Genomic DNA, 14,247 nt, shown 5'->3' on the forward strand with positions numbered 1-14,247 from the left:
CTGTTGCCACACACTGCGTGGAAATCAAATGGATGTGTGAGCAACACATTCGGGACTCTTTCCTGTAAGTTTGGGGGAATGTAGGGTGCATGTTCCAGCAGGCAGCAGGCCTTGTGTTCTGACATTCCTGTCTCCTGAGAAAATGACTCTGTAAGATCCTACAGATCCTGTTTGGCAAGGGATAGGAGGGAGGAGAGTGGAAGGAAGGGTTGGGCTAATATAGGTCTGAGCATGAGAACCAGCCGAGCTCTTCAGTTTCTTATTTGCATGTCCTATCTTGTCTAACTTTAAATATGATAAGCAACATAAAAGTTTACAGCTTCTGCCTTTGAAATTACAGAGTTGGTCAATTTTAAAGAAGTGTGAAAAAACTGAAATGTTCTGACAAGTTGAGCATCTGTGGAAGAAAGTTGTTACGAAAAAGAGGGGATTAAATGTGTTTTTGCATAAAAACTTTTAAGCTAAACCATTAAAAGTGCATATGGTTATGGCATTATGTGATTTGAGTTAAGACGTCTGCACCAAACCTCTTAAAGTCCACAATACAGCAACATAACAGCAGGTCCACATGTAAAGGAACTAATGGTGACCAAACTGCTGGTTATTACTCTCCCTCATTAAGTGTTTAAACTGGTATTTCCACATGGAGGATATTCATTAGCCTGTGTAACCTGAACTGGGGCATTGATGCCATCTAGAGGCCCTAAGGTAAACCTGACACAGCCGACACTGTGAATGAGAAACGGTCTCACGTTGCAAGACGAACAGCACAAACAGCTAAAAACACAACTGTGCAGTCGGCGAGATCTCTGACGGAGTGACCTTTAGAAACTAAAGAGGGGGAATAAGAAGTGTTCACAGCTGCACACCACTCTTCATTCATGTCCTCTTAATCCACTTCACGTCTTACCTGACAATACTAACGCTGATTTGAGTCTCTATCAGTCATTTTAAGTTTAAACCTGAACTTGAATCTCAGAATATTTCTTAAATATGCATCTAAACCACAGTAACATGCACGATTTCTGTTTAAGATAAAAAAAATTTGCACTGCTGTCGAGCACATCGCAGTTGAGTTGACGCGGTCGTCATCTGGCTATGAGAATGTTCAGAGAAAAAACTTCTCAAGCTGCTCCACAACAAATGCACATTGTTGTTGGAGGCAACAATAAAAGATAATTACAATCCTGAATAGCTCAAACAAGGCAGAAAACAACATTTAAGTCAATTTGCCTGTAACAGTAGCAATTAAGTACGCACCACAGTGCTGAAGATTGGCCAAGCCCTCTGGGAAAGTTCCTGCACTTTGTCTTGTCTGTCAAAAGTTAGATCACTGTCAACAAAGCGCGAAGCATTTTGTAAATAATCAAAATTGCAGCTCTAATCTCATGAGAACATGATTGCGTGGAATGACTGCGTTTCTGTTGTGGAGCATTGTGAGCTTCATCGTTCAACCTCTTCAGATTAAATGATCAAAATTGGATAATTGTTCAGATAACGATTGCTCAATTTCAGACCAAACTTTACACAACCTTCAGCAGCAAGCCCTCCTCGTCCTCGTCCGTGCGAGGAACTGCTGTAAACTCACCTGGAAGATTTTAGCAGATAACTCTCACAAGCATCGCTCACATATATCAGCCTAATGTGAGTGAAGTGACAGCAGCACAATAAACGGCTTCTTTCAGCATGGAAACAACTCTTAAATACAGAAAAATCATATTAAAATGTAAAAGCAGCAACTGCAAAGAATCAGCTGTGAAATCTCTGCAGACACTTTTCTTATTCAAACTAAACTTTATGTGCTTGTGGTTGCTTTTACAAAAGAACAAAACCGTAACATGGCATCAGGGAGCTGCGATACAAGATGAGCAGCCTAAAAAGCTTTAACGCTCGTCACATTTTCTGGACCTGGTATCTAGGACCTGAATGCAGCCTTGAATGCTTTAACATCTGGTGACCTTTTGCAGACATGGCAATAAAGTCTCTTGACTGTCCCAGATGTAACGATGTGGTTCCTCTCGGTTTTATGTTTTCTTCTAGTTTCACTAGTTAAAGTTTCTGATCCAGCAGCAGCTCTATTTAGAGCAAAAACCATCGGATGTCAGCGTTCTCCTCAAAGAAAAGTCATGGCTGTTGTAGGTTTGCATGTTAACTCTCAGGAAGTGAAAGTATTTCCTTTTATAATGTGAAGAAGAAGAAGTGATGCCTCTGCTACAACTGGATAAAACATCCAGTAGAGACACAATGCACAGATCAGTCTGCAGATATCATAACACATTTTGATTTATAGCTCCTGGAAAGAAACCAAAGAAAGTGCAGATTGATGCAGAAGAGTGAATCTGTGGGTGGATGATGGACATTTATCTGTATGTGTGTATATTGGTATATGTCAGAATATAGTGAATGGACGTTTATCTTGCACTCTTAAAGTGTTGTGTGAAACACTTTTTGTTGCTTGACACGAACTGATGAACTTTAATACGACACAGGACGAGCTCATGGTCACCTGAAGCCCACACGTCCGGCTCAGATATGCTGCAGGTTTTCTGCCACCTTCACCTTTCTCTTGACTTGTCACATGCTTTGGAGAGGCCACAATGTTCCACACAGGTAGCATTTGTGTGACTTGTCAGCTGTCACAGAAACTACATCATCCAGCAGGCACCACATCAATGAGTAATGAAGAGGAACTCATCAGCAGATTTGGAGGCAATGTACTGTAGCGCCGCAGAAATGAGTCCGTTCTGCTGACGGTCTGGTGGAGCTCCTCACTAATTCATGGAGAATAAAGGGTTGATCAGTAACAGTGTGTGACTGTTGCTTCACTTCTGGTTTGCACACTTGTTTAATGAGCTGTGCACACTACAGATGATTCTCCATAGACTAAATTTAGGCAGAATATGTTTTTCTCTGGAGGGGAACCTTAAACATTGACTTCCTTACAATCAGATAGAAACAGGGAGAGAGAGAAAAGCCAATAACCTGCATGGAAAATGGAGAGATTGTCCTATTTTAATAACCTTAATGGGAATGAAATGTTAAGTTTGGCCAGTAGGTGGCACCAGAGTGGATGCCATGTTGTTACTTAACTCCAACCTGTGGTCACCTCAGCACATGACAGACTCAGCTGCCCAAGCACGTTGCTTTCTTTACTGTAGATACACAAAATAAGCAGAACTATATATAGTATCCAGGAGTATTATGGGAATATTTCAGTGATTGCATAAAAAGCATAAACCTGATTACCATAAACACTCTGTGGCCTGAAATGCTTTTTCTTATTTTTCTTTAGCAACAAGATATAATTAAGCAAAAACAAAAGACATCTGTGTCTCCATGGTGGTTCGGAAAAACAGCATTTGGGGATTTCGGCTTCATATGCAGCAAAGCAACATAATTAAAGACAACTGTAATTATTCCTCCCTGCCAACAAACAAGCTAAACATTAGCTGCAGTCTCATGACCGGGGCGGAAAGGCGTGTACTCAGAGCAGCTCGGTATATAAAGCGAGCTCCAGCAGGAGCCTCCAAACATGACTGAGAGCTGTTAATAGCATCCTCTCTGCGCTCAGCTGACAGCAGGACGCACCGCCGCGCCGCCGCGCCGCGCCTCGCCGCGCCGCTCACCTCCTCTCCAGCCCAGGTGTAAGTGCTTTCTCTCCTCTCTCTCTCTCTCTCCCTCTGTTATTCCGCCGTTTCCTCTTTGTTTTTCCTCTGCTGTCGCTGCATTTGAATTATGCAACAGCCGCTAAGGAGATTAACGCGCCGCTATTTTCTATACTGATGCTGAGTTTGTTGAGAATGACGGACCGCTGACGGACCTGAATGGACCAATTATTCCTTAAGTCCCCGTTTTGAAGTTTTAAGTGGATTTATTTGTGCTTTTACTACGTAACTGGAGTCCGAGAGACCAGGCAGCGTGATTATGTGACGCTCATGTGTTAAATATTTAAGTGATTTTAGTGCCAAGATTTCATGACATGGATGGATTTCATTTCATTTGTTGGGCCAAGATCCTGAAATCCTATTAAAACTCCCCAGGGTATAAAACACTCTGTAAAATGCAGTGAAGTTAGTATAAAGTCCCTGTTCTACCACAGTCTGTGCCCAATATGCTTGATTTACATGATCAACCTTTAAACCTGCATGGTTTATGAAGCTGTTCAGAGTCTTCTTCCTGTTTTTATCATGAATAACGTGAAAGAAAGTGAGCCACGATTAGCTCAGCAGACAGACATATAGCTCCACTAATGACTGATATAAAACACTTTGTCATGAGCACTTCCCTCTGCCACAGCGTACCTGTGTAAATCACACCTGCAGAACAAAACGCTGCGTGCTGTTTGCTCCCGTCACCGTTTGCTTGTTAATATGTAACTGGCCTTTGTTTTGGACCCAGTCAATAAAGAGCGTTAACCACTAACTGTTTCTGTGTTTCTGCAGTGTGTGTCATCAGAGGCTCGCTGTCACGATGGATGTCTCTCCCGTCTCTTTACCTTTTCATTCGATGATGAAACCCACAGACGAACTCTGCTTACCCAGCTCACAACACGTTTCTTTCAATGAGCACCTTTAGAACTGAACCAAGGGGCTCTGTCATACATTTTGTTGTAGAAATTTATTTATAAAGACACATTACCTCACAAGTCACAGCCAAACCTCATAAATCGGCTTGGTTTAACTCCTCATGATGGATACAACCACTCTAGCAACCCTGGCCGCTGCCACCACCGTGGCTCTGGCCTCTCAGTCTGACATGTCAGGCTACTTGTGGCTGCTGGTGGTAGGCTTCATCATCGCCTTCATCCTGGCCTTCTCCGTGGGGGCCAACGATGTGGCCAACTCCTTCGGCACGGCGGTGGGCTCCGGGGTGGTCACCATGCGCCAGGCCTGCGTCCTGGCCACGATCTTCGAGACGGTGGGCTCGGTGCTGCTGGGGGCCAAAGTCAGCGAGACCATCCGCCAGGGGATCATCGACGTCCGGATGTACAACGGCTCCGAACACGTCCTGATGGCAGGGTCCATAAGCGCCATGTGTGGTAAGCGCTCACATGCTTCATAGGAATTCCTGTTGAATTAGCTCGCTTCTTTCTTTTGTGCGGTGAAAATGCGGCGAGGAAGACATTCCAGTGTGTTTTCAGAGTGTGAGAACAGGCCTTGCTCATGTTTTTGTCCTGAAGGCTCTGCTGCGTGGCAGCTGGCCGCATCATTCCTGAAGCTCCCCATTTCTGGAACTCACTGTATTGTCGGTGCAACAATTGGCTTCTCCATGGTAGCCAGAGGTCACCAAGGGGTCAGATGGATGGAGATACTGCGCATTGGTGAGAACGTGTTGTTGCTCCTCACATTTTAAAACAGCTGTCTGTTGAATCTGAAACACAAATGTCGCTACACGCTCGTTATTTAATGTTGTTTCTAATGTTTTTTGCTGTCCACAGTGGCGTCCTGGTTCCTCTCACCTGTGCTGTCAGGCATCATGTCAGGAATCCTCTTCTATTTTGTTCGTAAATTCATTCTGAACAAGGTAAGACAAACCCTGACGCCAAGCACCGGACATGGTTGATGAGTGTTATTTGAAGTCATTAGCCGCGAAGGAAGTGTTCAGAGGTTAAAGTCGCAGTAACACAATATAAAAGTACTCCATTAGGAGTAAAATACTGCATTCAAATTGGTGCTTACGTAAAAGTACATCGCTGCTGTTGTCAGAATGTATTTTTTGCAGCAGAAAAGTGACTCCTGTGACTGATGTGTGACATTAGCACATTTTTAATGCTGCTGCATCAATGCTGAGGCAGCATTTCTGTTCTGTTATAAACTAGTAGGTAGTTTAGTCGAGTGGCTGCCAAACTAAGGGCCACAAGATCAGTCCGGGGGCTCTTCAGATGATTAAAGGTGCGGGAAAGAAGAAAAGTTCTGCTGGTTGATTATTTTGACTCTTTGGGCTTCGAACAGTTGAATAAGTTAAACCATGTAAGGAGTGTGGAGGAGAAATGGCTCCTTGGAACTGTGAACAACCCGATCTGAAACATGACGAGAGGCCCCAACCAGACCCTTGTGCTAAGCTAAGCTAGCCTGCTGCTAGCTGTAGCTTCCTGTTTACTTCAGAGTGGTATCATTCTTGAGAGCAAATGTTCCCCCTGATGTGGAGCACAGTTTCTGAGTAAATGTGCTTCGACTGGAACTCATTAGCAGCTTCACACGTGACCCAGACGTGTCCCGGCGAGCGCTCACACTCTGATCTCCACAGGCTGACCCCGTCCCCAACGGCCTCAGAGCTCTTCCCGTCTTCTACGCCATCACCATGGGCATCAATCTCTTCTCCATCATGTTTACAGGAGCACCACGTGAGTACCCCGTCCACGCACCGCACTCCTACACCCACGCTTCGCTTGATTCACGCTCACAACACAGCAGCTGTTGACAGCCCTGGAGCGAGGTGAGGTCTGAACACACGACAGAAGAGAGGAAACATCTCGTTTTGAATATTCCAGATCACTTCTTCAACTAAAACCACGTCTGCTCTGGCGTTTCTGTCTCATGAACTGCTCCCTTTAAGATAAAACCAGTGACAAAACCTGCAGACGCTAATTAAGACAGGATTGCAGACGACTAAAGCCACCAAACACAGCAAGAATAAAGTTGAATGGGAATCTGAGAAAGATACAACTATTAAATGGACAATTTCCACTCCTTTTTGTTTCATTTGCAGGATTGAACTTATCAAGAAGTCAACTGGCCTGGGCCCTTCACTGAAGGCTGCAGGCCGGTGTGTGTGGGTCAAGGAGTGTAACACACCATAACTCCCGCTGTGCAAAATCACAGCGTAATACAGCAGAGCGCACTTCTCACACTGATACCTCACACATGTTCCAGCCGGCGTTTTATTTTCTGACACAGAGACACAGAACGAGGCATTATTTTTCTCTGTGTGCATGTGGTTTGGGACTGTTACGCCTCTTTTGACTTTATCGGCTTTTCATTCGTTGTTCAGCTGCTGTTGTCCACAAGAGCAAACAGGTAAGTTGCGTCTGTCAGGGAACATTCAGTGTTGTCATACTAACCTGCATTAATCCATCCTGTGCGAGCATTAAAAGTGGCACCGCCACCACAAGTGTGCGGGACCTCTCAGTGTGCTATCACTTGGCTGCAAGGCCGGCCTGTTTCTCGCTATCTGTTGGAGGGCTGTGTGCTCCTGCTGATAGACACGCTGACACACTGGAGCAGACGTTTTCTATCATTTTGAACATGTCACATGACCACACCTAATGAGAGAGGAAGAGGTGTGGTTACTCTGGAAATAATGATAATGATTTTATTTTTTTTGGAAGGATGACATGCCATAATTATCATGTTATAAAACCTATAAGGATGTTTATAGGAGAGTTTAAGTACTAACAGTTTCTTTTCTGGCTGCTTTCAGAGGAACAGCTTCAGCTGCGAATGAATGAAAGAGGCAGTTAAGTTTCTGTTCTCTCTCGTGTCCCTGTCTGTGTGCACAGTGCTGGGTTTTGACAGAGTGCCGTGGTGGGGTACACTGTGCATTTCGCTGGGCTGTGCCTTCGTCACAGCTTTGGTCGTTTGGTTCGTTGTCTGTCCACGCCTCGAGAAGAAAATCAAACGTGAGTATATTCACACTTTCGGGCTTCACGGGGAGCTTGCCTACAATGTTGAGCACTGATATACTTCAGGAGGGACGGCTGCTGCTCCCTGCGAAACTCCGCTGATGGAGAAGAACGAGCAGCCCCCGGCGCCTCGAGACCCTCGCCCCCAGACGCCTCCAGCAGACAGCCAGAAGGTGGCTTTCAAACTGGGAGGCTCAGAGGAAGCTGATTTGGACAGCAATGACATGGAAACCAAAGACTTGGATGCCATCAATGGTGAGAAATGAAAGGACTGAAACACATAAATTTCCAAATATTTAACGTCTGCGGAGACAAAAGGAGTTAAAATATGTGATTTGTGTCCGCAGGTCTGAACGGCACCATCGGCCCCATGATGATCACGGATCCTCACAGCGGACGCTCCCACACCATCCACAAAGATTCTGGCCTTTACAAAGACCTGCTGCACAAGCTTCACATGGCTAAGGTGGGAGACTGCATTGGAGACAGTGATACAGAAGAGCGGCCCATCAGGAGGAACAACAGCTACACCTCCTACACCATGGCCATTTACGGCATTCAAGGAGATCCTAAGTACAAGGAGCCGGACGGCGGGCTGCAGAGAAGGTCGAGGGTGGACAGCTACAGCAGCTACAGCTCAGCAGTGACCAGCGGGAGCACGGTCCAGGACGGGAGCGTGACCCAGGAAGCCGGCACGGGCCTCCCCGTGGAGGAGGACGAGCTGGAGGTCGACCAGCCAGCCGTTTCCTCGCTGTTCCAGTTCCTGCAGATACTCACGGCGTGCTTTGGATCCTTCGCCCACGGAGGTAACGATGTCAGGTAGGAGAGGCCGGTTTTCTCCTGAGGAGTTCACGTCTGCGCTGTTGGTTCAGAGGATTAACGGAAGCCGTTTCTCTCACTAGCAATGCGATCGGTCCACTGGTGGCCCTCTGGCTTCTGTATGAGAGCGGCTCTGTGGTGTCCAACTCGCCGACACCCATTTGGTTGCTTCTTTACGGCGGAGTGGGCATCTGTGCTGGACTGTGGGTGTGGGGACGAAGAGTGATCCAGACCATGGGCAAAGACCTTACACCCATTACACCCTCCAGGCATGCACCACATTTCTATCCTGTAACAACTCAAATTCTGCTATGTCTTTGCGTCGATGCATGCTAACACATTTTGTTCCATTTCAGTGGATTCAGCATTGAGCTAGCTTCAGCGCTCACAGTTGTTGTGGCATCAAACATCGGTCTTCCTGTCAGCACAACACACTGCAAGGTAAGGACATTCAAAGCTACAGAGCTACTGCGTATCCATGGAGCCGGTAGTCGCACCTGTTGATTTTAAACCGTGTGAACGCAGGTCGGCTCTGTGGTGGCCGTGGGATGGCTGCGCTCCAGGAAGTCTGTGGACTGGCGTCTGTTCAGGAACATCTTCATCGCTTGGTTTGTTACAGTTCCCATCTCTGGGCTGATCAGCGCTGCCATCATGGCTCTCTTCATACACGTTGTTCTGTGAGCCGCCGTCGGGCCGCGCTGCCGCTTCACCTGACGGACTGACAGAGAGCTTATGAAACACGCTGGTCTCTGTTAACGACCTTCATGAGATCACTGAGTGTCATTTCAGGGTCGAGCCGGTGATGACATCTCCATGACTGATGTAGGATGACAACACTGTTCACATATCCTGTGATCCTGTATATCCTCATGTATATTTGTATAAAAGCATTATTGTGTTTGAAATCAAAACATTCAGTTTGGAATGAGAAAGCACAGAAACAGTTATCTTCTACTTTTGCATTTTTGGATGTAATGAAACAAAGAGTTGCTTGATTTGAAAGGACTTCAATGTATTTTACTCACTATTAAACATTTTCCACTGAATCGTATTTACTGTGTGTGCGTGTGGGAGGGTTGGGTTTGAAATGATGTCGATTGAACACAAACACTTGGTTTATACCATCCTCACATAAGTTTTCATGTGTAGTATTGGAGAAAAATAAAGACTTAATTCTGTTCTCAGTGATCGTCAGCATCAGTTCTACCCGCTTTATCGTATGTAAACTTAGATATGTCAGATTAACCACATTAAACTGAAATATAACTCAAATGATCAAAGTGTAATAAAATATAATGTAATATGATTGAAAGGAATAAAGCTCAGGATCATGACATCAGCTTACACACAGTGAATTGAAATACATAAAAATATGAGTAAAACATAGCAGAAAGTACAATTTAAAGTAAAATTAGCCCTCAGAGAGCCAAACCAGGAGCTTTGTGGTGGTTCAGCTTCTGGTTTGTAGCTCCAGAGGTGACACTGCTTCACTTCAGGAAAAAGCATTCAGTTCATGTCCCTCCACATGAGGCCACATGATGGTGCTGTTCTCCACATAACTCATCACCACTTCACGTGTGTTACTCAAAGCTAACCAGCCTCCAGGCGCTGAGAGGGTTCGTTTGATTCTCTATCTGTCATGTGCAGAGTGAAATGTGAAACAAGTGAGTGTGTCTGATGAAGCCAAATGAAAAGAGCTGGGTTTGAACAAAGGAGAGTATTTCTTTAAAAAGAAAGACTTTTATTCCCCGCAGCTCTGCTGAGCTTCATCCTTCACTCCCCCACATGTCTCACATCAGTCAGGCTGCACTGAGAAGAACATTAAAAACTTTGAATCCTCTGGTCATTTGGACTGTGACAATTTAAACAGCTAATCCCCTTCAAACCTGATAAAGACCCAACAGAGTTTGTAGAGGTGCTGTCCCATCCACACAGGTGGCATCGACATACAGCGACCTGTGTGAGTGTCACATGATTAACTGCAGAAACTTGATATTTTTGGGAGGAACTGAGCAGCGAGGCAAGATTATAAAAAAACACTGTATATAACCAGTGAGTAAACCAGGGACAGCTCTGATCTCTGGAGTCCTTCTTTCTGCCGAGGATTTTCTTAATAGTCCTTGTTTTTGCAGTTACGCTATCTTGGCAGCAGATGGTGCTGTTGTCCCATTTAGCAGAACTTTACTTCAAACTGTTTTATCGTGGCAGACTGCTGCAACAGGCAGACCTTGACATCAGTTTCACATGTGGAATATCTGCAAAAATGTGTTATCACAAGCAACAGCGTCATCATCAGTCAACCATGAAATCATGTCTGAAATGTTGATTCTTCAGAAGCATCTGCAAGTAGTCTTATTCTGTAAAAAAAAAAAAAAAAAAAACATTATGATCAGCACTCCAAGAAAAATAATCTAACCAAATCATCTGCATACAAAACACTGATCAATGGGCAATTTTAAGACTACATGCATCCTGTGAGGTCAGCACGGTCCATAGAAAACAGCTTTGCACACAGACCAACTAGAGGATGAACAATCTCATCAATAAACATTATCAATATCACATTATCAGTATGTTTTATTATATACACGCATCTATGAATAAGTTATTTTGCAACTTCAAATAAATTCATCTCTATTTTCTTTCCATGAAACAAGGAATCATGTGATCATGCACCCAGGATTAATGTTACCAATTAATGCTTTTTACTTTTCAAAATTTCAAAAACACTTGAAACATACATATACAGCAACTGTAAAGACCCAAGACAGACGAACATGAAGGTTACAGCCCAAATCCTGGGTGCAGTGCTGATTTCATCGTGGTCGCTGTGTTCCCTGTGTGGGCCACAGCTTGTGGTTTACTGTCAAAGTTCATTTATGTCTTCTCCTTCCTGCCTTCCCCTCTGATGAGCCTGTGAAGGAGAGCTCTCATCAAAGTGTAACCAGTGCCGCTCTGTAGCTGAAGGTTACTTAAGCAACTTAATCCAGCATCACAACACATCTAAAACCTGCTGTCTCTGTCTGCACTGCTCCGTTATCTGTGTTTAACATTCGCTGATATCCATCACATCTGTGCTACTCTCTTTTTGTACTGTGCTACTGTGCTATATGTATTTTTCTACTGTGCAAAAGTACAAAACACTGTATTTTATTATCTAAATCTTTAATTCCAAAATGGTCCATGTCAAGGCAATATTGTTAATTATATCAAGGCAATATTATTTTTATATGCTTTATGTGTGTAATATGTAGTACATATATATATATTTATATTATATATTTTGTAGCCCCTTTTATTGTCTATTTGCTCTTTTTCTAAGTCTCCTGTTTATTCTTGCTGTCTGTAACAGCTTAATTTCCCCGACGTGGGATCAATAAAGTTTTATCTTATTTTATTTTCCTGTTTGTTTGTGTGTAACAGCCTCAGTGTCAGCAGGATGTCAGATGTCTCCCTGAATGTTTGTTCTGTGAACATAAAATATTTCCATCCGATGATCTCAGTCAAAATATCTGACAATATTTTATTTTATTATGTTGCTTCCTCCTCACTCACTCTGATTTCAGTGTAATCACATGTCAGCAGGGGTTTTATTTTGAAACCAGATACCGGAAGTTGTATATTTTTGTGTTTTTTTCGTGAAATTGACTCTTTGGGTGATTGTCAGCGGCCGTCCTCACAGGTGTTCTGGACATTTGTGTGTAATTTGCGGGTAGCCAGAAATGCGCGTTTTCTCTGTGAATGCGTGACGTTAGGCGTCACGGGCAGAAATGCGCGTGTACAGCGGAGAGGCTCCGCACCACGCACACTGACACCCGTGCAACTGGGGCATGCATCCACTTTAACACAGCGGACCAACAAGCTGGTGTAGTCCGAGGCAGACTGGCGGGGATAAAACGTCGTCTTGGTTTTCTGCGATAACGCCGGATTACCGGAGCTGCGGGAGGTGCGTTTGAAGGAAGAGCTCAGTTTTGAGGAGAAGAGAAAATGTGGAAACCACAGATGTGAAAAAGCAGGTGCGTTTCGACATTTGCACCTCGTTTTTTTCTTCTTCTTCTTTTGCAATCAGATTTTCGGCCGGAGCCTGAAATGCAGCCTCTACCTGACAGATGTGCGGCACCGCAGCTGCAGCCTACAGGTCTGTATCGCCACAGTCGATGCGTGCGCGTTGTGCATTCAATATGAGCCTGGAGATTTAATGCTGTGGACGGATCACAGAAGCAACAGAGACGGCGTCCCCTGCTCTGCGTCCGCCGCACCTGAGCAGCTTTCCCCGTGGAAAATGTCTCAGTGATATTGTGTCTGCTCGGACAGCATCTGGCTCTGCGCTCTGCTCTGTCCTCTCTGCACAAATCTGATGACAGTCACATTTATTTTGCTGCTGAAGCAGCTCACAGGCTCATATGCACATTTTTTTGTCACTACACTTTAAGTAAACAGGACAGCCCCGAGGCACAGGCCACTAATGGGACTGTAGCACAGAGCTGGTTGGGTCTGTATCAGCCGCTCTCAGACAGACTGTGCAGGGATAACTCAGGGGACATATCACAGCTTTTGTTTACCAGTGTGTTTCTGCTCCTCGTCTTTTGTTTAGAGAGCCTCCCGTCTACCTGCCGCTGATCTGCTGTGGTCGGATGTGGAGGACTGAGACTGCTGCAGCTGCAAAACTCATCATCATCATCAGCATCATCACCCTCAACGTCTGCCACTTCAAACACGACAAGACACAAGAGGACAGGCTGCTTTCGGCTGATCAAAGCGCAGGCAGTCACGCAGGACCTGTGGACGATGACTGCGTGAGAGCAGCATGAGATAATTGAGGACCACTGTACTGGTTGCTGATTCGAGCTTTTCCTGTTTGGAGCTGATGAAAATGTTCCAGTGTGTCAGTTGACTGGCAGAGCCCGGGACATCGCCAGCAGCTGAAGCGCACAAAAGGAGATGGCTCGTCCGGGATCAGGGTTGCTGGTGCCCGTCAACGGGCTGGGGTACCCCCCCCAGAACCTGGCCAGGGTGGTGGTCTGGGAGTGGCTGAACGAACACGGGCGCTGGAGGCCCTACACTGCGGCGGTTTGCCACCACATTGAGAATGTGCTGAAGGGGGACGCCCGGGGAAGTGTAGTTCTGGGGCAGGTGGACGGTCAGCTGTCTCCTTACATCATCGACCTGCAGTCCATGCACCAGTTTCGACAGGACACAGGTAAGAGACATTGCTTCCTGTCTGCGCACACAGACGTCACAGGTGGGGGGAGTCAAGGAAAGACCAGATAAACACAGCAGTTATCAATGCATCATGTGGATGTTGGCCCAGTGGGTCAAATGTGTGAAGCACTTCCATAAATCAATAATGTGTGGCTGCCTTCAGCACCAGAGATGCCATGTTAGCACATTGGGACCGATTAAAGCAGAGCCAGCCTTCATGTGGTTGCTACACACATCTTATGTAACTTTCAGGGGAATAGATGAGAGTCCTGAATGTCCCGTCGGCTTTGGGACTCACGTCCGTGAGCCACAGGTTGAGCTCAGAGGCGTTGCAACAGACGGGACACAAAGCAGCCGCACGACAAAAGAGAAGCAATCATTCATTCGTTCAGGAGCGTCTTTATGCGGCTGCCGCTGAAAGCCGTGACCTTGCCAAAGGTCGCTGCGTTCGCCGGGGCTGTGCATTCATCAGGCGGACGAGTCCTGGAGCTCTCCTCAGCCTTTCCTGTTCGCTGAACGTCGTTCCCGTGTAAGGACGGCGATCACAGCAGTGGCTGGGGACATAGTTATTGTGTTAGAGCTCCTGGTTTCTGCCACTTTACCTC

The 14,247-nt window shown here is 45.6% G+C and overlaps 2 protein-coding genes across 5 annotated transcripts in view; both read left to right on the top strand.

Moving 5' to 3' along the window:
• Positions 1–3,536: 3,536 nt before the first annotated feature.
• Positions 3,537–9,491, top strand: slc20a1a (solute carrier family 20 member 1a). Of its 2 annotated transcripts, none has more exons than XR_006006841.1 (11): positions 3,537–3,644; positions 4,443–5,038; positions 5,180–5,320; positions 5,438–5,523; positions 6,247–6,343; positions 7,499–7,618; positions 7,688–7,876; positions 7,969–8,427; positions 8,524–8,709; positions 8,797–8,881; positions 8,966–9,014. XR_006006841.1 is itself a non-coding variant. In XM_041936862.1 (11 exons), the coding sequence occupies exons 2-11, from the start codon at positions 4,687–4,689 to the stop codon at positions 9,119–9,121; spliced, it is 1,884 nt and encodes a 627-aa protein (XP_041792796.1). In that variant the 5' UTR covers positions 3,537–3,644; positions 4,443–4,686; the 3' UTR covers positions 9,122–9,491. The 2 variants fall into 2 exon arrangements, 1 of the variants encoding a protein (XP_041792796.1); XM_041936862.1 differs by having other exon boundaries at positions 7,969–8,440; positions 8,966–9,491.
• Positions 9,492–12,104: 2,613 nt separating this feature from the next.
• The window catches only part of dtx1 (deltex 1, E3 ubiquitin ligase), a 43,752-nt gene continuing 41,609 nt past the window's right edge, over positions 12,105–14,247 (top strand). For 2 of the 3 annotated variants that reach the window (XM_041936949.1, XM_041936951.1), the window contains exons 1-2: positions 12,105–12,456; positions 13,035–13,640. In XM_041936949.1, the coding sequence (XP_041792883.1) occupies positions 13,382–13,640 (259 nt within the window). In that variant the 5' untranslated portion in view covers positions 12,105–12,456; positions 13,035–13,381. Of the gene's footprint in view, positions 12,579–13,034; positions 13,641–14,247 lie in introns of all 3 variants that reach the window. The other variant, XM_041936950.1, reaches the window with a different exon arrangement.

Source organism: Chelmon rostratus, chromosome 5 (assembly GCF_017976325.1).
Source record: "Chelmon rostratus isolate fCheRos1 chromosome 5, fCheRos1.pri, whole genome shotgun sequence".
Classification (NCBI taxonomy): Eukaryota; Metazoa; Chordata; class Actinopteri; order Chaetodontiformes; family Chaetodontidae; genus Chelmon; species Chelmon rostratus.